The 24,075-nt window shown below is 46.2% G+C and overlaps 2 protein-coding genes and 1 pseudogene across 2 annotated transcripts; 2 read left to right on the top strand and 1 right to left on the bottom strand.

Annotated features, from left to right (window-relative positions):
* The first annotated feature begins 1,034 nt into the window (after positions 1 to 1,034).
* Positions 1,035 to 3,681, top strand: LOC123122475 (uncharacterized). The gene is made up of 2 exons (XM_044542676.1): positions 1,035 to 2,223; positions 2,826 to 3,681. The coding sequence occupies exons 1-2, from the start codon at positions 2,088 to 2,090 to the stop codon at positions 3,401 to 3,403; spliced, it is 714 nt and encodes a 237-aa protein (XP_044398611.1). The 5' UTR covers positions 1,035 to 2,087; the 3' UTR covers positions 3,404 to 3,681.
* Positions 3,682 to 11,198: 7,517 nt separating this feature from the next.
* Positions 11,199 to 11,625, bottom strand: LOC123122481 (auxin-responsive protein SAUR36-like; annotated as a pseudogene).
* A 51-nt stretch (positions 11,626 to 11,676) lies between these two features.
* LOC123122478 (auxin-responsive protein SAUR36) lies at positions 11,677 to 14,483 on the top strand. Its single transcript, XM_044542679.1, has 2 exons — positions 11,677 to 12,241; positions 12,336 to 14,483. The coding sequence occupies exon 2, from the start codon at positions 13,907 to 13,909 to the stop codon at positions 14,357 to 14,359; it is 453 nt and encodes a 150-aa protein (XP_044398614.1). The 5' UTR covers positions 11,677 to 12,241; positions 12,336 to 13,906; the 3' UTR covers positions 14,360 to 14,483.
* The last annotated feature ends 9,592 nt before the right edge of the window (positions 14,484 to 24,075 follow it).

Raw genomic sequence — 24,075 nt, 5'->3', positions numbered from 1 at the left:
TAGCATGTACACCCCCCCCCCACACCTTGCCATCAAAGTGCCAGAGTGTGTGTGTGTGTGTGGGGGGGGGGGGGGGGTAAACAGAGGGGGCAAGAAAAGGAACATAGGGATTGCGGAAAGCGTGAGACAGAGGAGTTGGCAGCGTTCGGTTCAGTTGGTTTCAACTCGAACAAGTTCGTGGGCTCACGTAGAGACTTCCTATGCTTCAAGATTCGTGCGAAAAATCCAACGAAAAAGGGAGGCATTCAGGCTGGGTTAAAGCATTGGGGTAGCCGGCTAGGAATAGAAACCCATATGCTTCTTGTAGGGCATTAACAATGTGGCCAAAGCCTTCTGACACACAACCAACATATGGCATAGGTCATCTAAAAGGACATATGGCAGAGGTGCCTAATTTCATGTTTCTCTCCAGTATAGCATGTTACCCATCTCTTGCACCCTGGGCTTTATTGACACAAATTAGTACTCCTTTTGTTTTTATTTACTCTACATATTAGCTTCGACCTAAGTCAAACTTTATAAAGTTTGACCATGTTTATGGAAAACAATCTAAACTTTCACATTAGCAAATATATATGATATGAAATATATCGAATGGTGATTCTAATGGTATTGATTTGGTATTGTGGATATTAATAATTTTATGTATAAACTTGGTTAAAGTTTAGAATGTTTGATTCAAGACCAAGCTGTTATGCGAGTAAAAACTGATGAAGTATAAACAATTCTCTCTCCTGAGCTTTTTATCTACTCCACACATAGAAGGGGAGAGTGAAATGTCCAGCCCAATTTGGCATCGAAGCATGTCGTTGCTCTGGTTTTCATGTTTTAAGCTTTGGTGACAAGGTGCACAATGATGCACACTAGTGCCAAACACAAATATATATATGATGCACACCTAGGTGCCCGGGCACCTTGCCTATCCGTCGTTGGATCGTGTTCAGCGACTGATTTGGCAACAAATGTAAATGCCTTAATTACTAGTTAATTTGACAGGCTTTAATTCTTTAACCATCCCATGCATGCATGTCACCTCATAGAAAAGGAAGGAGATTAAAATACCATACTGAATAAAAATTAGCACTTATTGTTTCGTAGAATAAGTCACTAGGTATGTAAATACTCGTGTATTTTACGTAATTTCAGTAGTAGGCATAGACATACACACCACATAATTGGGTATATACATACTCGTACATATACTGTTTTTATGGTAACCACATACATACATAATTTCGTTACTTGGTATATGCATACCCACGTATGTAAATAAATTTTTTAGTAGGTATATGCATACCCACGTATGTATATAATTTTGTTAGTAGGTATATGCATACCGTGTATGTATATAATTTCGTTACTAGCTAGAACATAGAATAATTTATTATATACATACCCGCGTATTAGATACTCATATTGAATTGTTAGGAAACAAAAAAAGAACATAGTAGTTCAGAAAATAATTTATTGGGTATATAATACCCGCTTATGTGCATAATTTCGTTAGTAAGTATTTGATACCCGTATAAGGTAGTTAGAAGACAAAAATATGTGTATTAGATACCCATAGTAGGTCAGAAAAAAAACAATAATACGATTTATTGTATAACAAGTCTTGCATGTCAAATATTTAAAAATGGAAACAAAATGTAAGAATGGAAAGCCTTGCATGAAGAATAGTTAGGAAAGAAATCAAACAATCATTGTGCAGCGATACCTACCTAAAACAAGCAAGGTGCCCGAGCACCTAGGTGTCCCAGATAATTTACCTATATGACAACGTCCTTATATGCGGCGGAGGCAACATGGACCTTGCCGTCCACCATTGGCGATGACCTCCCACACTCCTAGGGCTTTGTATGTACTACCTTCATTCCTAAATATATGACGTTTTGGCTGTTCAATTTGAACCGCCAAAACATCGTATATTTAGGAACAAGAAATATTTGTTTTTGAGGGGAGTAGTATATTTCTTTTGTGTATGTGTGTGTGTGTTTTTGCCGGAGGAGTGCCTCTTGTGTCTTTTGGTGTGTTCAGCTTAGGTGGATGGCACGTGGCAACCTTCTCATAAAAAAAGAATAAAACAAATGGCGAGATTCGCACCTAAATCAAACCCCAGCCTCCAGTCCGCCGCCGCCGCCCACCCCCGTCACCGGAGTTCCGCCCGCCGCCTCCGCTCATCGCCGAAGGCCGCCCGCGGCGCCCGCATTTGCCTCACCGCCGGTATGTATCCGCCTTGCTCGCCACCCGTCCAACGCCTCACCGCTTCTTCTGCAGCACGCACCCTAACGGCGGCTGCACGATCTCGGCCACAAACCGCCCGACATCCTCTCCGACCCCATCCCCAACCCACTGAATCCTAAGCCCAGATGTGATTTGCTTGATCTGCTCTTGTGCAACTTTCAGGCAAAAAAATAATAGTATTCCTAGTATGCAATCAACTCAATGTACCCCAGTTTTGGGACATTTTTAGGGGTTCAATTCATGTTAGTTCATCCTGTAAGGATCATGGTCTTTGGCCCAGTTCATACTTCATAGTGGAACTTATTCAATTTTCCAACTTGAATAAGCAGCCAACAGCTTTGGGAGTTGGCTATTAGCCATCTTTTTGACGCCATAATTTTCGCAACCTGAACCAGCTTCTGTGAAGTTGTAACTTTGGCCTCTTTCTGTAAATTCATGCCTGAAATAGCCATGCTTTTTCCTGTGAATCATTGTTTTTGCATTGATGGTTGTTAAATGGAGAACCGTGTGTGATTGTTAACCCCTCTATATCTACTCCTACATTCACAGCAAGACTGACTGAGAAGATTCGCTCAAATCAGTGTGGCAGGCCATTGACATGGAGGCGATTTTCGCGAGCACTAATCGCCTTCTCCAGGTAGCCACGGACTCCCATGCGCAGCCCAGCGCTCTGGGACGCCTCCGACGGGTGCTGGATGGCGCCGCGGCGCGTTGCATCTCTGACGCCACCTTCACCGACTGGCTCAAAGTGACGTTGGACGACTTAATTGTCCACGTTGACAAACTTGACAACTTCACAAGGACGGTTGACAACATCACTGCTCGCCTCCGGTCCACGTGCCACCCTAAAGGCAGCCACCGCGGCGTCTCCCCAGCTGGCCAACTCGCCGGCCTCCATGGAAATGATCTCTTTCGCACACTGATGACCCTGCAACTGCCTGAGGCTGCGCCTGCGGAGTTCTTCCTGGAGGCCGCACTCGCTGCGCAGAGCCTCATCATGCATGACCAGCTCGACCTTTTCATCGAACTCAGTGAGAAGGTCATCTTGGAGGGTGACACTATGGCGGTCAACGAGTACAACCTCATGGCCTTAATGGACCACAGGAAAACTTTGGTGAAGTTCATTCACGAGCACATTAAACTCTCCTACGCGAAGTAAAAGCTTGATTGCCATAACTAAGCTAGCTAGTTGCAAGTAAGACAAAGAAGGGTCGTGATGGATCCTTAGTTGGTTTCCGTATGTAGTCTGCTGCATCGTCTTTATCGAGCCAAAGAGCAAGAACAATTACTTTATGTATATATTATGCTACTTGTCAGCGGTTGAGTCTGTCTGAAGTACTAGTAATAGTTGCTATCAAACTGCGCCCTGTGTGCTTGGCCTGCTATAATTAATATTGTACAATGCAATTTGTTTGGCATCAAGTTCTGTTATCAATAGTCTATATGTTTCTTTTGTTGTGTTGCATTACCTGCCTTCTATGTTACTTCATGCACCATGCATCTGTATATTTATGCTCTCCTTTATTTTTTGATGATGGTATAAACGAATGTTCACACGCTGACATGAACAGATTAACATTGATGAACAAATGTCTTAAGTGTTTGTTTCATAACTGTTTAATCTTCCAAGCCTGCTAACCATGGTTTTATATAACAAACACATGCCAAGTATGTGCTGTCATAATTGCCCTCAAGTATTTTCAGGCTGCCGACTGCTTTATGCTATGCAAAGTTGTATGGATTCAGGTGTGTTCATTTGTTCAGTAATATTTAAATGTTGATGATTTCTAGTTTAAGAAGAGACCTTTCTTATACTGCTATTACTATCTTCTGTTTTATTTTGTGATTTATGTTCTACTTGCTTATTTCTTATGCCGAAGTCCCGATGGCCATTTGATAGTTTTTCTCAGAGGATCCTCACCTGAAAATGGCTATTGTATCACCTGGTCATGTCACTTAATTCTTTCTTTTCCTAATAACCTGGCTTAGATGATCGATGTAATAAAAATTAGTGTATTTTCCCTTAGCTTTTGTTTTTTGAGGAATCCCCCTCAACATTACGAAAGCAGTATGGAACTATTGGCATCTAGCTTGAACAGACACATCCATTATTTATTCAATGTATGCTATGTATATGTAAGAGAAGAACAATAGTGACTGCTGGTGTTCCTGCTTGATTGCTTGCAAGATTGTAAAACACAATTTTGTCCCTCTCCTATTGCCTACATTAAACTTTCTATCTACACTATCCAGGTGAACTACAGAAAACAGAGGACAAGAACAGGCTCTGAATGTATGTTCTTCAGGAGCTACAGATAGCAAATTTGTTTGCTGGCTCCAACGGTTTGCATTGCGCAACCAGTGTGTTGTCAAGATGCCACCACAGAGCTCAGCAACGCATTCTCAACCTCGGGAGAGGCATTTCTCCTGAGCAAGCACATGATATATATACTCCATCACTCTGGCATCACAAGGCAGTGTGATCTTGCCATCGCTAGCGAAGCCAAACTCCTCCTGGGACATCTTCAGGGGCTTGCTGAAGATCGTCGTGCTGAGGTACACCAATGGTACCTCGACGCGGCTCTCATCAACCGTGTACATGACACAGTGGCCCTTGACCGCTACAGAGATGCAGCACTCTGTTTCTTCTATGGCTGTTGCTGTCAGCCTCTTCCGCTTGCTGCCATCCTCTGCCACTTCTTTGCCAATTGAGCAAGTCGCTTGGCGCTGATCATGGTTGTTTCTGGGTCTTGTTTTTCAGCTAGAAATTTGAATAAGTGAGGTATGGATGCTGTAATGCTCTGTTGGTGCTGTATGAGCTGATGGTTTTGAGCATATCCGTTTGCTGAATTTATAGCCAAGCGGAAGGACATCGTGACGTTGAAGTGTAGTTGTAATTACAAAAGATGGCAAGGGACATGGCCAGTGATCAGCACATACAGTGTTGTGTGATGGGGGAACATGCTGGATCCAACATAGCATAGACCATTGGTTTGCTCTCATATCATTTGTCAGTTTGGCATGCTGGTGAGGGACAAGGCGGTGATCTGTTCTGTGATTTGGATGTGGATGGATCAGGTTGAGATATCATCAGTGTCAATGATCATGCTGCTATCTGAAGCTCTGAACCGACTGAAAGGAAAACGTGTAGGACTAATGATCAGGAACTCGTTCATGGGTTGTTGATCAGTCAGATGCGTTCATCTGGCTGAATCCACTTGCTCAACAAATGTCGCTGTTTATTCTGCTTGTGGTCTGCTCCACGCCGAGCATCTCATGTGGTCTCCAATTCACTCCTTTTCCCCCCATTTTGACTTCTAGGTCAGAAAGAAAGAAGTACACACTCTGTTCTGAAAGGTATATTTAATTTCATAACTTGATTCTTCACAAAACTGAGATTGGTGTATCATTCAAGTGTTTGGTGACTAGTTCTCATATACTCCCTCCGTTCCTAAATATAAGTCTTTGTAGAGATTCCACTATGGACACCAAAATAATAATAGCTAACAAAAAAACTTACGATGTAGAACCCAGAAAAAATGTTCATCTATTTAAGAAGGTTTTTGTTACCAAAATATAGTAAACCCAGAAATATTTCTTAGTACAAAGAACACGAGAAGTGAAAATTTTCATCCAGGTTTGTGTATCACTATCACCTAGCGACGATTACAAGCACTGGAGCAAGCCAAAGTCCTGTCGCCGTCATCGCCCCTCCCTCGTCGATATTAGGCAAACCTTGTTGTAGTTGACAGACGTGAAGTCGTTGTGCTAAGAACCCACGGGATTAGCGCACCAGAACAACAATCGTTGCTGATGAAGAGAAGAGTAGATCGGAAGATCCCATTTATAGACACATGAATGTAGACGAACAAAGACTAAATCCATGAGGATCCACCAAAGACAAAACGCCAATTGAATCATGTGAGATACGTGAAAGACAAACCTTCACACGCCCTCCGACGATGTGCTAAACATCGCATGGACGGGGGCTAGGCGGGGAAAATCTTATTCGATTCTCAAGGAGTCATTATAACCTCGCCTTCCTAAGTACCTTACCAAAACTATAGAAAAACACCTAAAATGAAGCCCTCCCGCCAGTAAGGATCGAGATCCACCGCACCTCCATGGACCTAATTAAGACCATTGGAGACGAGGCAAGCCGGTGGCTGCATGGCAGGAGGAGAAAAACCCTATGCGTTGGGTGCTCTTTGAGGTGGAGTGAAGGGCCCCAAAACAAAATTTTAAAAGGAAATAAAAATAAAAGTGAGAAATAGCATCGAAATAAGAAAATTAAAAATATGAAAATAAGAAAATCAAAGAAAAAAATAAAAATAGCAAGCTACCTTAAGCCCATGGGGCGTATGCCAATGAGCAAGCCCTCTCTGTTACCTATAATAAGGAGATATATCAGCGTCATGAAAGAAAGTTGGGGTAGGAAGGTAAACCTAAGAGCATCTCCAACCGTTGGCAACCCCAAGAACATCACCGAACCAAAAAAGTTGGTGTCTTAGGGGTCATCCGGTGAAATCCGGCGAAATAAAGAGGGCATCTTCCCAGTCATACCCCACCCCAAGCAAAAGTTTGTGAGGAGAATGATTAAGTGGGCCAAGAAAAAGGACATGTGGTGAGACACGATTCGCCGAAACTTCCGCCGGCGCCCCCAAGAGACCCCCAGCGCGCCGGGTTTCGCCTGGGTTTGCCGGCGCTATTTTGACGTCCTGGGGGGCGTTGGGGGCGTGGCTGGGCCGTTTTTCGGCGAAAAGTGCCGTCCGAGCCTAAAACCGAGCCTAAAAAGGTGTACTGGGGGGCGTCCTGGGGAGGCTAGTGGAGATGCTCTAACTACCCATTTCCTCTGCTTATGGAGGAGGCGACAAGGTCCCCATCATCCACCATCGGCGGCGATCCCATGAGTCCTCGCTTCCTTCAAATGTTGCTCCAGAGGCGAAGAGGTAGGGAACCGAGTGCCTCGTGTCCGACTTGTAGATAGTTTAGGATTTTTCTAACAGCAGTGCTAAAAGGAGGTGGTGAAGCCGTTTCACATAAGGCCTTCTCGGCTCCCTCCCTTGATGGTGGTCCTCCAAATAGAGGCGCCAAGAAGCACAGTCTTTGTGTTCCTCGCTGGACTGTCCATCTGTGAGGCTAGGTTTTTCCTTTTTTGTTTAGAGGGGCTACGATATATAGGGTGTCAAAAAAAAATACTAGAACAAGGTCGGTGCTTGTAGACAAGTGAGTTTGGTGGCTTTATTGATGCGCCACAATGATACATGATCTGTCATCCACTATAGATGCTCTCTTCCGCTCGCAAAGCTTCCTCGCAATGGTGCCACAACTTTTGAACAGGTGAATCTCGTCTCCTCTTCTGCCGGCTGCCACTTTGGTCCCGATGGAGGACGACCTCCCACACTCTCAAGGATCTATCTGTATATTTCTTTATGTGGGGTGCTCTTTGTTGTTTGGGCTGGAACAATGGCTTTTTTTAACACAATGCAGACGCAAACACTCATACATGCACGCATACACCCACCTCTATGGACGCGCGTGCACACACATACACACACATCCTATCTCTATGAGCACCTCCGAGAGACCGAGCTAGCACATGACATTGACAAAGTCGCCACAGACGCCTTCATAGTCGACAGGAGCGTCTTCTCCTAGTGAATGTACATCGCTGAAAAGTCTGAGAAAAAATGCAAAAAAGTGCGAGCACCAGTGTCAAATCTAGGACTTGAAATCTGATTGGGTGGTGATACTACTGTTCTCCTAACTATTCAACCATAGTGTGCGCGGCTGTTGGTTACCGCTTCGTTTGCTGCTCCTGGACAGCTTCAAAGCGGTGATCGGGAGGTGCTTCTTGCCTGCTTCTCTTGACAATGGCAACACCGTGGGTCCTCATCCTCCCCGGCGGCCGCTCCGGCGGTGGGAGCGGATGGGGACCCTGGCAGTTTCTCTCCAGTAGGGAGATAGAATTGGCATAGTTTGCTTTCAGAGGTGCTGCATCAATGGTGGGGACGACGCCTCATCGAAATAATCTGCTTCTGCTCTCCCCCATCTTGGTGGTGCTCTAATGGGTGGCGCTAGGGAGCAGGTGGCTCAGTCTTCTTGCCGGTCTTCAAATCCGGTGAGATTTGTGTTTGATGGTCGGCCCATGGCACTCTCCCAGGTGGTGTTGGTGTCGACTGTCTCAGTTGTGTTTGGTGTCTTGCAGTAGGGTGCATGGATGGCGGTAAGCAGTGGCCTTCCTCTTCTTCGATTACATTGGATGAAGTTGAAGACTTTAGGATCTAGCGGACACGGGAAAGAACCCCAGCCGACGTGCCAAAAAGCCTCGGCCTCGTCGTTTGCGGTGGTCCGGTTCATCGGCTCGAAAAGCATCATTGTATCTGAAGGTGCTCCTCTAGATCTGGGTATGAAAGCGGTTTCTTTCTTTCTTCAGTGTTGCCTCGGTGGCGGCGGAGAACGATGATGGACGACGTTTCGGCGTGGCGCCAGAATCCGTCATGGTGGAATTTTAGTTTTGCTTCTTGCAGAGTCTTCGATGCAATATTGCAAGACATCTATGTATGTCTCTTTGTAATGACCACATGTGTTTTATTTGTAATATGTTTGTTTAATCATATATATATATATATGTATATGTGGTTATTTAAAAAAGAATATATGTGGTTATTTAAAAAAGAAAAACCATAGCCCCTCTGGTTTCTTTGGTGTGGTGTGCGTGACTGGGTGAATGGCACGTGGCCACCTCTCGTCAAAAGAAAGGAAAAAAAGGCAAGATTCGCACCCAAATCAAACCCCGTCTCCAGTCTCCAGTCCGCCGCCCCGTCGCCGGAGTTCCGCCCGCCGCCCGCCGCCCGCCGCGCCCGCATTTTCCTCACCGCCAGTATGTATGCGCCTCCCCGCTTCTTCTGCAGTACGGGCCCTAACGCCGGCTTCACCATGTCCGGCACTGAACGCGGTAAATCCCCTCCGTCCCCCATCCCCATTGAACCCTAAGCCCAGATGTGATTTGCTTGCTCTGTTCTTGTGCAGATTTTAGTATGCAGTTAGCTCATACACCAGTTTTGGGATATTTCAAGGGTTCAATTAGTGCTAGTTCATCCTGTAAAGGTTCATGCTTTTTGGAACCTGTTATTCATTTATTTTTCAATCTGAAACAGCAGCGGCCATCTTTGGGAGCTGGATATCCACCATAATTTTCGCAACCTGAATAGCTTTTGTGAAGTTGTAATTTTTGGCCTCTTACTATATCTTCTTGTGAATCACATATTGTTTCTGCACATTTATGTTTGTTAAATGAGAACTGTGTGTGGTTATTAACCCCTCTATGTGTACTCCTACCTTGGCATAGACATAGCGGCACTTGGTATAAACCACAATCGTGTTCTCAAGGCGGCTCGGGACACCCACCCACACCCTGACACTCTGGAACGCCTCCAGCGGGTGCTGCTGGGCGTCATGATGCATTGTCTCTCCGATGACGCGGATTCACTCAGAAGGATGATGGATGACTTCCTTGTCAAATTCAGCAACTTCACCAGGAAGATGGACCACATCAGCGCGCGCCTCCAGGCCACGCGCAGCCCTAAAGGCCGCCGCCGCGGCATCTCCCCCGCTGCCCAGCTCGCCAGCCTTTATGGAGATGATCTCTTCCGCGCCCTGATGGGCGTGCAGCTGCCAGTGGCCACACCTGCGGAGGTCTGCCTGGAGGTCGCCCTCGCTGCACAGCGCCTCATCGTGCATGACCAGCTCGACTTTTTCATCAACCTCTTTGAGAAGACTGTCTTCGGGGCTGGCACTACGACGATCAGGGAGTACAACATCATGGCCTTCAAGGACCACAGGAAAACCTTGGAGAAGTTTGTTCAAGAGCACATTGACCTGGCCGACGCTGCTGCCACTTAACATCCACCTACCAGCCCAGCAGAGTAAAAGCTCAATTGCCTGAAAAGACGAAGGAGGGTAGTTGATGTATCCTTAGTTGTCTTCCTTACGTAGTTTGCTGCATCATTGTTGTCGAGCCAAGAACAACTACTTATGTATGTATTACGCTACTTGTCAGCGATCGAGTCTGTCTTAACTCGTGAGTAGTAGTAATAGTTGCTATCAAGGTGTGCCCTGTGTGCATGCTCGCTATAACTAATTTTGTACAACGTAATTTGTTTGGCACCAAGTTCTGTTAGTAATAATATGAATGTTACTTTTGTCGTGCTGTATTACATGGCTTCTATTTTAATTCATGCACCATGCATCTATATATTTTGCATGTCCTTTAGTTTGATGAAGATACATACAAATGTTCACACACTGACATGAACAAATTGACATTGATTAACAAATGTCTTGAGTGTTTGTTTCACAAGTGTTTGATCTTCCAAGCCTGCAAGCAAGCCTGCTAACCATGGTTTCAAATGAAGCTGAAGATTATGAGTAACAAACACATGCCAGGTGGCGTAATTGTCCTTGAGTATTTTCAGGCTGCCAACTGCCTAATGCAAAGTTGTTTGGATTCAGGGGTGTCCAGTTGTTCAGTAACGTTTAAACGTTGATGATTTCCTTTTTAAGAATAAAATCTTCCATACACTGGTAAGTACTAATTTATCTTTTCTTTTGTGATTTATGTACTACTTGCTTATTTCTTATCTCAAAGTCCCGATGGCCCTTTAATAGCTTCTCTCAAAATTTCATCATTCTTTCCCCCCTAATAACCTGGCTATGGAATTATTGGCATCTGAATGAACAGTTGCATCAATTATTTATTCACTGAATGCAATGTATATCTACAAGAAAAACAACTGCATCTACTGGCGTTGCTGCTTGATTGCTTGCAAGATTATAGTGCATTACACAGCAATTTTCCTTCTCCGTTGCTTATATCTAACTATCTACGCTATCCAGGTAAACTACAGAAAACAGAGAACAAGAACAGGCTCTGCATGCATGTTCTTCAGGAGCTACAAACAACCAATTTGCTTGCTGGCTCCAACAGTTGGAATTGCGCAACCAGTGTAGTGACAAGATGTCACCATGGAGATCAGCAGTGCGTTCTCGACTTCGACAGAGGCATTTCGCCTGAGCAAGCACATGACATACTCCATCACTCCGGCATCACAACGCAGTGTGATCTTGTCATCGCTTGCGAAGCCAAACGCCTCCTGGGACATCCTCAGGAGCTCGCTGAAGATCGTCGTGCTGAGGTACACCAATGCTACCTCAAAGCGCCTCCCATTGGCTGTGTACATGACACAGTGGCCCTTTGACTGCTACAGAGATGCTGCACTTCTCATTTTCTTTGGCTGTTGTTGTCAGCCTCTTCCTCTTAAATGCTGCCATCCTCTGCCACTTCTTTGCCAATTGAGCAAGTCGCTTGGCGCTGATCATGGTTGTTTCCGGGTCTTGTTTTTCAGCTGAACACCAGAGAAGTGAGCTATGGATGCTGTAATGCTTAGTTGGTGGTGTATGAGCTGATGGTGTTGAGCATAGCCGTCCACTGAATTTATTTCCGAGAGGAAGGACATGGTGATGGTGAAGTGTAGTTGTCATTACAAAAGATGGCAAGAGACATGGCCATGGGATCAGCACATGCAGTGTTGTAGTATGATTCATTTGGATTTGATTGTGATGGGCCCAAATGTTTGGAACGTGCTGGATCCAATAGCGGTGGCATTAAACCATTGGTTTGCTCTCATATCATTTGTCAGTTTGGCAAGCTGGTGAAGACAAGGCCATGATCTATTCTGTGATTTGGATATGGATGGATCGGGTTTATATATCATCAGTGTCAATGATCGGTCGCCTCTTAACTTTCGGCCTCAGATTGGTTGTTGATCGGTCAGATGCGTTCGTCTTCCTGAATCCATTTGCTCAACAGATGTCACTGTTTTTTCAGCTTGTGATCCGATCCACGTCCAGCATCTCATGTGGTCTCCATTTCACTCTTTCCCCCCAGTTTGACTTCTAAGTCAGAAAGAAAGAAATACAAACTCTGTTCTGAAAGGTATATTTCACTACTTAATTCTTCACAAAACTGAGATTTTTATCTAGGATTATTCAAGTGTTTGGTAACTAGTTCTGAGTTGCTCAATCTGCAGGTGTCCATTAGTTATTCAGCAGTTAATGGAAGTTTTCTTTCATCTAATTCTAGGCAGGTAAGATTTGTTAAACTCATGTGGTATGCATACTTGAATGTACACCCTCTGTTTTTCCGTTGAATGATAGGCAAAGCTCCTGTGTCATTCTTCAAGGAAAACATGTGCAGGACTCATTAGTTTTATAGTTTCTAAAATATTAGCGCACATTAGTTGTAGTTTTAAATTGTATGCCTTGACTCGGTTTGTTAACACACAAATATAGCTGTGTTACGTACTGAGTCTGAAACAAACAGTGAACACTTAGCCTGATCAAAGCTTGCAAATTTCATCACAATTATTTTTCCATTTCCAATCTAATAGCTTCATATTTACATCTTCTGTCTGTGTGGCAAGGCCATACTGATGTAGCATGCTGTTATCTTGGCTTTACATTTGCAGTTAGCATTCTGGTCAGGCCAGCATGGCAACACACTCTTTTGATCTCTGATAAGACCACATTGTCATCTTGGCTTTACACTTGCAGTTAGCATTGCATGTTCTGTCTGTCCCTTGCCTCTACTTTTCAGCCGTGCGTTTAATTAGTACACCAAACAAGTACGTATATACTCTCTCTTTGCCAAATTACGGTGCATATAAAATTTGGTCACAGTCAAACTTTGTAAAATTTGATGAAGTTTATAGGAAAAAATATGAACATTTACGATACCGAATATATGCCATATGAAAATATATTCCTTGATGAACCAGGTGTCAAACTCTATGGAGTATTTCATTAGTGAAGATATGATTAATCAAGCACCCAAAATGATTAGTTTGTATCACAAACTGAAATGGACCCAATTTACACACGGTCTCCATGTGCTTCTTATATTTGACATTAAAACAGATCGAGTATGGCAGCACGCTGGACGATGCTTCGGTGCCTTAAGGCACCTACCTTTGTGTCTATGACATGTGGGCCCAACAGATGGCTGGCCCACATGTCAGTGACCCAAAGGCAGGTGCCTTTAAGGAACCGAATAGTTATGCCCAACAAGTGGCAAACCGATAGCCCTAGACAAACTAAATCTACTCCCTCTGTTCCATAATGTAAGACGGAGGGAGTAGATCACATTTCATTTGGTAAGACATGGTTCATCAAGCACCCAAATGATTAATTTGTATCACAAATAGAAATGGTACAAATTTACAGACGGTCTCCATGTGCTTCTTATATTTGTCACTAAAACAGATGAGTATGGCAGCACGCTATGGTGTCCAAGCACACCCAAAAAGAACTACTGTACACCGCTAGTTATGTCCAACAAGTGGCAAACCGATGGCCCCAGACAAATCAAATCAAGATCACATTCTACTCCTTCAGCATTGCATGTTCTGAGCCCATGGCCATGTCCCTTGCCAACCTGTCAGGATAGCTGCTGCACCTAAACTGCATTGTTCTCTTCTCTTCCTCCCTCACCCCTATAAATCCATCAGATTAGCACCACCACCAGCACCACATCAGTTCATTCAGAGACCAAAGCAGCGTTACTACACCTAGCCAAGAAAGAAATACAAGGAGGAAAAGAAGCATGGTCAGTGCCAAGAGACTTGCTCAGATGGCAAAGAAGTGGCAGAGGATGGCGTCCATCGGGAGGAAGAGGCTCACCCAAACCACATCAGCGGTCAAAGGAGCAGCCAATGACGAGCGATGTGCAACTTCGCCGTCGGTTGCAATGAAGGGCCACTGTGTGGTGTACACCGCCGACAGTGTGCGGTTTGAGGTGCCGCTGGCATACCTCGACACGGCGGTCTTCTGCGAGCTCCTGGCAATGTCCCAAGAGGAGTTCGGCTTTGCAGGTGGCTATGATGGGAGGATCATGCTGCCCTGTGATGCCACGGTCATGGAGTATGCCCTGCGCTTGCTCCGGAGAGATGCCTCCACGGAAGTCGTGATGGCATTCATGAGCTCCATCGCGAGGCCGTGCAGCTTCGAGGGCAGTGTGGTGGGCGTAGGGCTTAACAAGCAAGCAGTAGTTTGTTAGCCTCTGAAGAAAGGCATGCAGCTGTAGAGGAGCTAGATTTAGCCCTGCTCTGTTAATTTCATGATATGAATATACTGTAGCAAGTTGCAGATTGGACAAGGAAATTTATGAAGATTACCTCGCACTTCTCGACATGGTGAACTTTTGTAACTCCAATAAAGAAAACCTTGGGTATACATATCAAAATTTAAATAGCCGGCTATAGCCCTGCTATAGCGCTTTGAGCAGGGTGCCACTAAATGAAAGGCTATATGATTTATGTACAATTGTGCGAAAAAGTTCTGAAATAGCTGGCTATAGCCTCACTATAGCTGATTTGGAGGAGCGCCGCTATTTGGTTTAGCTCGCTATTTAAAACAATGATAGTGGCGATACTCCTTATAAGAAATTAAGCACACATATCTTGTTGGCAAGAGGTACCAAATGTGTATCATTTCTTCTGTCTGATGTAATGATTCAGGGAAGCTGATAGCTGTTTTCTTCGCTGAAGTTAGGTCCAGCTTGCAGCTTCAACCATGTCGAATGTAACCATCTTAACAAGCTACACTAGTTATTGGAAAAATTCATGATGATATAAACACAAGTCTAACAGCATATGATGATAGTTGAATGCTGACACAGTGACCCGATCATAGCTGCATAGAGGGACTCGAATGGCGCGGATCTTCATATAGCTCCATTGGGCCTCTACGGTGTGGGTTGAGTCAAGGATCACCTACGGCAAAGTCAGAGTCGTTTTGCTCGGGGTTTAGGGGTGTCGATGACACCTCTAGGGTAGGAGTGATAACAATGACGCCAGCGCGCTGTCTCGGCGAGGCACTCTTCGGAATGGTGTGAGTGGGTATATTATATGGGCCGTTCAGCAGTTGTGATGATTTTGTCACCGGGTTTTCTCTAATTAACTGGGCAATCTGGTTTCGCTCGGTTTCTTCTAAGTATCCGGGCAACTCTTTTCTTCTTAATGAATGCAATAATCCTGCCATTTTGAAAAAATGGACGATAGTTTGAAGCAATGAAAAAAATAGCGCGCTACAACAAAACAGCGCCGACCTCAAAATATGCTATTAGCGTGCTATATCACGCTATAGCGTGCTATTAGCGAGACATTGTACACCGATATATTTAGCGAGACAATTCTCAATACGCTATAGCGTGCTATTAGCGACGCTATAGCGCGCTATTTTTTTCAGTGGTTTGAAGTCATGAAGAAGAGTCTAATGAAAGTCTCATCTTCTTGATACAAGAATCTAGTCTGTCATCCAACTTGGTTATACTAGACACATTTTTTGCTTCTCCCTCACGGCATAATGCATACGACTGAAATCAGGGAACAAAGCAGCCATGCGCATGAGTAAATGGTGCATGTTTGCCAGTAATTAGAGAATAGGTACTGGAATGGGCGCTTGTCCAACTAGCACCGCGGACAGTCGCTTCAGGAGGTGCGCATATATCGGCGTGCCTCAACCCCTAGTATATATACATCATGGCGAGCTGCATCAAAGATGGAAGTGCGTAACATAAACGACATAAAAAAAGGCAGGTGAATCAAGCTAGCTACATACATAAGGTAGTTGGTCCAAGGACAAGCTTTGTCCTTTGTGATGATCTTAGAACATACTGCACCTCACATTCATGCACCTAGCTTGGAGATAACTGTCACATAACTACATGTCGAGACACCAGCTGGTCTCAGGAGTGCCTTTATAAATCTACTCGTTTATGTTATCAGCAGGTATTTTCTTTGGCCGAGCTAGCTAGCTATATTCACGCGTGTGGTTGTGGTTGTTTGTCATACCTGTACTCCATGAGAAATACTATCCATGCTATAGATGAGGATTACGTTCATTACATGACCGCACTGAATGGGAATGTGAGGCAACAGGAATCTGGACGAGCAGTCCTGCGTTGTGCAGCCGCAAGTGGCCACACTCCTCATGATAGGTCGATGATGTTAATGTCTCTAATGTGCATCGCCTAGTCCGGTTATACAATGACACGGAGCTGGTACATCTCTTGGACGGCGAGGAGAGGTCATCTTCCTTATGGGTTTTCATGACAGCTGCTCACCGCTTTTATGGCTGGGCCGATTATCTTGGTTCAACGAAATCAAATTAGAATTCTGATGCATTTAGCTAGAATTGTTTTTTGCAGGGTAAAGGGAGTTTTATTGCATAGTTGTAGCTAGTGTTACAGTCAAGAGGCCACAAATCTCAGTACAAAGTGGAACCAAGTTCACCCACACAACCGTGGCGCACTCGGAGCGGCTATAACTGGCCAACAGATCTACAACTCTATTCTGAGTACGATGAATCTTCTGTGGTAAAAACTACATATTACACATCAACTCTTTAATTTCTAGAACTAACTGTCCATAAGCCGATCGAGTCAAGGCATTGCTTGAGAGGATTGAGAGTCCCTCAGAAGAGTTCACCTGAACCACCACTGGACGTGACGTGTGTTGGATAGCCAAGGCCATCCCTTGCATAATTGCATGAATTTCCGCCTCCAATGCATCATTACAGTGAAAAATCACCCGCTAAGCTGCAAATATGATTCTACCCTCACTATCCCTGAGCATCATGCTGACAGCCGCTGACCCATCTGATTTCTTGAAGGAACCATCAACGGACAGGGCAGCCGACCCCGATTTAGGCGCTGGCGAAGGAGCATTGGAGGGGCTCCTTTGTGCCACCGGAACCTTCAGGTCAGACCCGACTTGCATTTTCCCCTTCAGTATCTCGTCAGTAGTAAAACGTCCAGCAAGCTTTGATCGATTTGTAGGAGCTGTAAGAAAGTCCACTGTAGCCTCAACCGGCGGGACAGCCTTGCCATGTGTTTGGTCTGTTCGTAGCTGCCACACACGCCAAATGACCATGATGATTTTTTTTAACTGTCACCAGGGGGAAGGCTCCCCACCTGAATATATTTCAACAAAACTTCATCAACAAGGTTTATGCAAGACGAGAGGAGAAAAAAAATCCCGCCACAATCCGGCGTGGATTTTTTGGTCCGCCTTTGTAAGGCGGTGTGACCAGAGAGTGAGGTCGGAGATTACGGCTCTAATTACATCATTTGGGGTTTGGTTTATCCCCCCGAAGGTCATCGCATTTCGCACATCTCAAATTTTCCAGAGCAGCAACAGGACGACGAAAGGCCACACCGTCTGCGGTAGGGTGGGGTGGCATGGCGAGTTCCACAGCTCCACAAGAGATGAGGAACATGGCTGCAACCCAAGTGCATCCCTAATGGCAATAGCAGCGGGGCAAGCGAAGAATAAGTGAGCATGATCTTCCTGCGCCCCGTTGCAACAGGGACAGGACGACGAGTCGATGATGGTCTTACGGTGTAGAATGGCTCGAGTGCTAAGCTTGTCGAGATAGAACAACCATCCAAACACCCGCACCCTGTTGGGAACCCTCGAATCCCATATGTGAGCAAGGTTGGGGTTGGCCAGCTAAGAGGCAAGAGCGTCGTAGGCGCCTTTGGTGGAAAAGTCAGCCCCATTGAGCAGCGATCTTTCGTCTGGATCTCCCGTGAGGTGCATGTCCTGCAATAACAGTCTCAAGGAAACAAGTTCATTGGAAGTAGTTAAGGTTAGTCGGCTACATAAGCCCAGATCAATCCCATCCATCATAATATTTTTGACTAATGCATTTGGCTTTGTGTGGTGAGAAAACAGGGTTGGGAAGGTGGTGGCGAGAGACTCCAAAAGTATTCAGCGATCTAACCAGAAGAAAGTGGAAGAGCCATCTCCTATCCTAACCTGGGAGATCTCTCGTAGTGTATGTATATGCTTGAAGATAGCCTTGCCGAGGAAGGAGGCATTTTCCCTAGACCTATATGGACTGGGGAGTGGTTTATAATCCAATCCTTCCAAGGCAAAAGGAAGGGGAGGGGGCAAGTGTAGGAATTTGAATGCAAATTTCAACATAAGGCAAAAAAAATGTGCTCGTAAGTTTTAACGCATAGACCACCTACCTGTTTAGGCATACACACTCTATCCCATGCAACCAAGCACTTAGCCCCTGAGAAGGAGTCTCCGTTTGACCAAAAGAAAATCCGTCTATGTTTATCGATTTCCTCCAGAACGCCTATGGGTAGGGAGAAGCACATCATGAAGTAAGTGGGAAGGCTATCAAGAACAGCTGACAGCAGAATCAGACAACCACCGCAAGAGAGCAGAAGGGCACACCACCCAGCTAGATACACATCGCAACGATCTATTACTGGTTGGAATGCGGAGGGGGCAGTTTGTGGGGAGAGAGGGGCCGGGAGTGTTAGAAGTATAATTATGTTTAAGTTATTGAATTCATGCACCAGCTAACTCATCCAAAAGTTCGAACTGATGAAGGGAGGTGGGCAATATATTTCAACACTCCCCCTCACGTCTAGACTATTTTAATCCTTAGACATGGGATCGATGTAGGCCGCAGAATCATTTTATTTAATACTGCGTTGGCATGGTCTTGAACTCAAGACCTCTTGGCTCGGATACCATATTGAATTCATGCACCAGCCAACTCATCCAAAGTTTGAACTGATGGAGGGAGGTGGGCAATATATTTCAACACTCCCCCTCATGTCTAGACTATTTTAGTCCTTAGACGTGGGATCGATGTAGGCCGCAGGATCGTTTTCTTTAATACTGCGTTGGCAGGGTCTTGAACTCAAGACCTCTTGGCTCTGATACCATATTAAATTCATGCACCAGCCAACTCATCCAAAAGTTCGAACTGATGAAGGGAGGTGGGCAATATATTTCAACACCCCCCCTCACGTCTAGACTATTTTAGTCCTTAGACGTGGGATCGATGTAGGCCACAGGATCGTTTTATTTAATACTGCGTTGACAAGGTCTTGAACTCAATACCTCTTGGCTCAGATACCATATTGTATTCATGCACCAGCCAACTCATCCAAAAGCCCGAACTGATGGAGGGAGGCGGGCAATATATTTCAACAGGGAGGCCAAGATACTTTTGTGGTAAAGAGGCTACAGAGGTGGCAAGTCTGGCCGCCATCGAGGAGGCAATTTCCGGCGCAATACTTAGGGGGACGAAAGTGGTTTTAGAGAAGTTAATGGCTAGCCCAGTGGTGCTCGAGAAGTCATTGAGGATACATTTGAGATTTGCAGCCGCAGAAGCATCAGCCTTAACGATAATTAGGGTGTCGTCCGCATATTGAAGGACCGGGCACGGAAGATCTGGGGAGATGGGGTGTGCAAGCAGATTTTGCTGACAAGCCTTTATGATCATTCTTTGAAGTACATCTGCAACTATTATGAAGAGAAACGGGGATAGCGGATCCCCCTGTCGTAACACATTTTTACATTGTATCCACGGGCCAGGGATTCCATTAAGAAGGATGGTTGTTTTGCCGGTAACAAGCAAAGATTCAATCCATTTAATCCATTTGTTTTGGAAGCCCGTGGCAGCTAGAATGGTAAGCTGGGAGGGCCAGCAGACAGAGTCCAAAGCCTTCGAGAAATCCAGCTTGATAACCATGGTGGGGGCTTTTCTTCTAGCGCAGACGTGGAGGATGTCAGCCGCATGCAAGAAATTTTCGGAGATAGTGCGCCCTGATAAGAACCCTGTTTGGTCAGGGTGGACCAGAAGCAGGATGACGTGCTTAAGATAGTTTGCGAGAAGTTTTGCTATGGCTTTGACCGGGCAGCTTTGAAGTGAGATGGGTCGGAATGCGTCCGTTGTAGGAGTGTCTGGAGCCTTAGGGAGAAGGATGATAAAGGCTTTGTTCAAACATGATATGTCTACAGACTGGTCGTAAAAGCAGTGGAATAGGTCCGTTATTTTCTGTTTCAGAATGGGCCAGTACTTTCGGAAAAAACCCGGCCCAATGCCGTCCGGACCGGGGCTGGCCAGCGTGTTCATGTCCGTAAAGGCATCATAGATTTCCTGCACCGAAAAAGGAGAGTCTAATTGCAAGAGTTGTGGGGTGTGATGCGGGAAGAGGGACTGCAGCGAGAAGTTCCATGTTGGGGAGAATGGTGTCCCCAGAATGAATGTGTAATAGGACGTTAGTATTTGGCACTTAGTGTCATGGGCAGTGAAGTCCTGGTTATGAAGCGAGATAGAGTGAATTTTATTGTGGCGGCGACGCTGAGATGCCGAGGCCTGGAAGAATCTAGAGTTTTTGTCTCCGTCGATAGTTCTTTTGATTTTTGCACCAAGACTCCAGTAAATCATTTTTTCTCGCATCGTTTTGTGTAGCACTTTTATGACCACCCATCTAAGGGCAAGCTCAAGAAGGGAAAGGAAATGGCATTCCTCTATCAAGTCGAGGAGATTGATTGTTAATCTGCAGTTTGTCTCACGGGTTTGTTTGAATATTTTGTCTCACGTGTACTAAGAGGGATGACACTTTTGCGGCACACACGGAGGTCAAGGCGACATTTTTTTCAGGGCCCGGGCAAACGTGAGAGGGGCCGAAGCCCAGGAGGAAGCAACAACCGTCCGACAAGCCGGGCTTTAGGCCCATCCAAGTTCAAATCTAAAGAATGCGGGGCAGGGGAAGGAAATGCTAATCGAAATGATCAGAGGCACATGGTCAGAGACATAGCGTGTGAGACTCGAGATTGATGATTTCGGGAAAATCTGATCCCAAGAGACGTTTACGAGGACACGGTCAAGGAGTTCCAGGGTGTCAGGTAAACCTCCTATCCAGTAGAGGTAGCTCAATAAGGGCCAAGTTATTTATCCATTGATTGAAAAGGTCAGCCTCGTTTTGCTGGAAGGAGTCATTGTTTTTGTCCGAGGCATATCTCATTAGGTGAAATCGCCGTTAATCATCCAAGGCAGATTTTGGCCGGGGGCAGCCGCCTCAAGATCCATGAGAAAGTCATGTTTAAGAGAGGAGAGTGGTCCGTGGGGGCGTATACGTTGGTGATAGTTAAAGGATGTGGTGAAGCTAAAGAGGAAAAGGAAATTGTTTGTGTACAACGGGATTGAGTGTACGTGACAGCGGAAAAAGCGAGGATGAGCATGAGGCCATCATCCCACCCGATGAGCGGAATAGCTGCACACACGACCATTTATGCACGACAGGTGGACGATGGTAGGATCTGACGTTGCTTAGGTATGGAGGGATTCAATCCAACGATTATTAGCCTGTGTCGTCCATGCATCGTCCGCAAAATCATCGGCTGTGTAGGAATGACCTAGTTTTTCGAGCGTCGGGAGAGGTTAGTTTTGTTTCCTTGGAGGAAACATGCATGTGGTCTGATGGAAATTAGCTCAGCAAGCACGTCCGAGCATTTTTGCGTTTCGCCAAGACCCCGGCCGTACGTTCCAGCGGCAAAACGTGAATTTCGTGTTAACCATTGCACGTAGGGACACCGTAGCGACGCAGCGAGAAACACTAAGCTAAACGGCCGATCGCATTGAAATTAAAAATGGTTGTTTTGGCGGTTATAGAAAGCATAAAAAGAAGACTAGAGGAGCTAGCGCAAACTAAGCATGGAAACTGTTGCATGGGCACGGTTCGGCAACGCAAAGAGAGCTAGCGATGGTAGGGTCCTCTAGTTTTTGAACTACGAAGGGAAGCGTGCGTGATGGCGATCGGCCAGGGAGGCTGTAGCAGCAGATCATGGCTCCGGGGTGGCCACCGCAGCAATCTCACGGACATCCTCCGCCGTGGCGCCACACTGAACTGCAATGAGTGACGGTGCCGCCGTGTCGTCAGAGGGGATGCTCGCAGGATCAGCTAGTCCCGCAGCGTTGATGGCCGTGGCGAGGCCGCTGGATGCAGGTGAGATGTCGATCTTCTTGGCCTTAGCCCTGATGGCCTTGGTCGTCATGTCAATGAAGGCGGGCCCCTCAATCCCAGCAATGCGGCGGCTGCGACGCAGGGTCTGTGTGAGGTCGCGCTTGTCGCTGGCCCAGAGGCGGTGAGCAACGATCTCGTGCTCTCATTCATCACCGGCTGGTCGTGGGATGGGAGATGCAGGCACATTAGATGTAGGAAGGAGTGAAACACTATTAACGGAGGATGAGGGTGTCTATTCGTACCCGGCATGCTATCCGGGGGTGGTTCATCGTCCTCATCGTCGACGGCCAGGGCAGAGAAGGAGTTCTCCACCGTAACGCCGTCCGAGATGGAGGTGATGGACTTGACGCTACCGTCGTCGCTGCTGATGTCAATGACGGCATCGTCGTGGCCGAGGATGGGCGTGTGGGACTCGTGGAAGAGCAGGGACTGCATGTCGGCACCGACGCCGCCGTTGTCGCCCGCGGGTGGTGAGGGAGGAGGCATGTAGTCGTCGTCGTGGTGGACCCTGTTGCATGGGCGCGGCTGAGTGTTGTCCGCCCAGACCCCGTGGACGTGCGGGATGTGCTCCGGCTCGTCGTGTGGTCACCGTCAAGTGGGATAGTGAGCCCCCCCCAACGACTTCCTAGGTTTTGATGATGGAGAGACCGATGTCGACGATCTGCGCCAGCGGCAGGCGCAGGATGCAGCGGTCGGGAAGGCTTGCAGATGACTCCACCTGGACGAACGCGCGCATGGTGGAGAAATCGCCAGGGTGGAGGAAGCGCCGGTCTATGCAGCAGAGCATTTCCAGGTGGCCAAACACGAAGTTGGCCCCCCTCGTGGTGCCACAGCTCGAGGGGGTAGCCAGCAGCGTCGACCTCAACGAGGCGGTTGTAGACCGTGGTGGCCATGTTGTTGGCGTCTCCGAGGCGGAGGAGCTCCACTTTGATTCCCATGTAAGTGGTGGGGAAGAACTCCACAGCCTCATCCCTACCTGCCGCGGTCTCGAAGACCAGCAGCGCAGAGCAGCCGGAGGCGGCTGCGAAGTGGAACTCCACCGACTGGAGACCACCATAGCCGTGTTGAGATGGGCGAAGGCGAAGTGGCTGACGTTGTACACCAACCCGTGCGGGACAAAGATGTCCGGGATGTGGGTAGGCAGGGCGTCGGTGGGTGGGTACCAGCCCGGCACTGTTTGCACTTTGCAAAAAGGTCGGTGGGACTATCGTCATCTGTAACGAATTCTTCATCGTAGTACCTCCAGATGGGAGCTCGTCTCTGAAGAACGTTTTGATTTGGATCAGCCATGTTTGTGTGTGGAAAATGAGATGGAGTTTGAGTGTGATAAATGAGAAAGTGGGCATCCTTTTTATAGAGAAAAGTTGGCACGTTTGGCACGTAAGGCAAGTTAGGCACCGCAACATTGCATAAAATAAAATTTGAGGCAATGTATCATCTGGGATAAATCTTGAGCTTTATTAGTGGCTGCTTCATTAAAACCTTCCATCCCTGGAAAGTAAAAGAGTACAAAGCCACGCTCTAGAATTACAAAAGGGAAAGAAAATTACAAAAAGATAAGAAAATTACAAAATAAAAAGAAAAGGACTACACTACAAGTCTTAAACTATTCTTCTGGGTCTTGTTCTTCAATGTTCATTTCTTCAAACATGGCTAGTAGTTATGTGGTTTCTGCAGTGTGTTGCGCTCTCCTTCTTGATAGCTTGCCATCTTTCACGGACATCAGTGTTCTCACCATATCAGGGGTGAGACTAGTTCTTCTCTCCTCAATTATTCTTCCAGCAAGGCTGGAAGCAGACTCCGATGACAGCGTAGAGACAGGCACCGATAACACATCACGTGCTAATACGGAAAGCACCGGAAATGTAAGCTTGTGTTCTTGCCATCACTGTAGTATGTTGAAGTCTTCCTCACTATCTAAATTGTACATGACT

Source organism: Triticum aestivum, chromosome 5D (genome assembly GCF_018294505.1).
Source record: "Triticum aestivum cultivar Chinese Spring chromosome 5D, IWGSC CS RefSeq v2.1, whole genome shotgun sequence".
Taxonomy (NCBI): domain Eukaryota; kingdom Viridiplantae; phylum Streptophyta; class Magnoliopsida; order Poales; family Poaceae; genus Triticum; species Triticum aestivum.
This window is presented reverse-complemented; position numbering and strand designations above follow the sequence as displayed.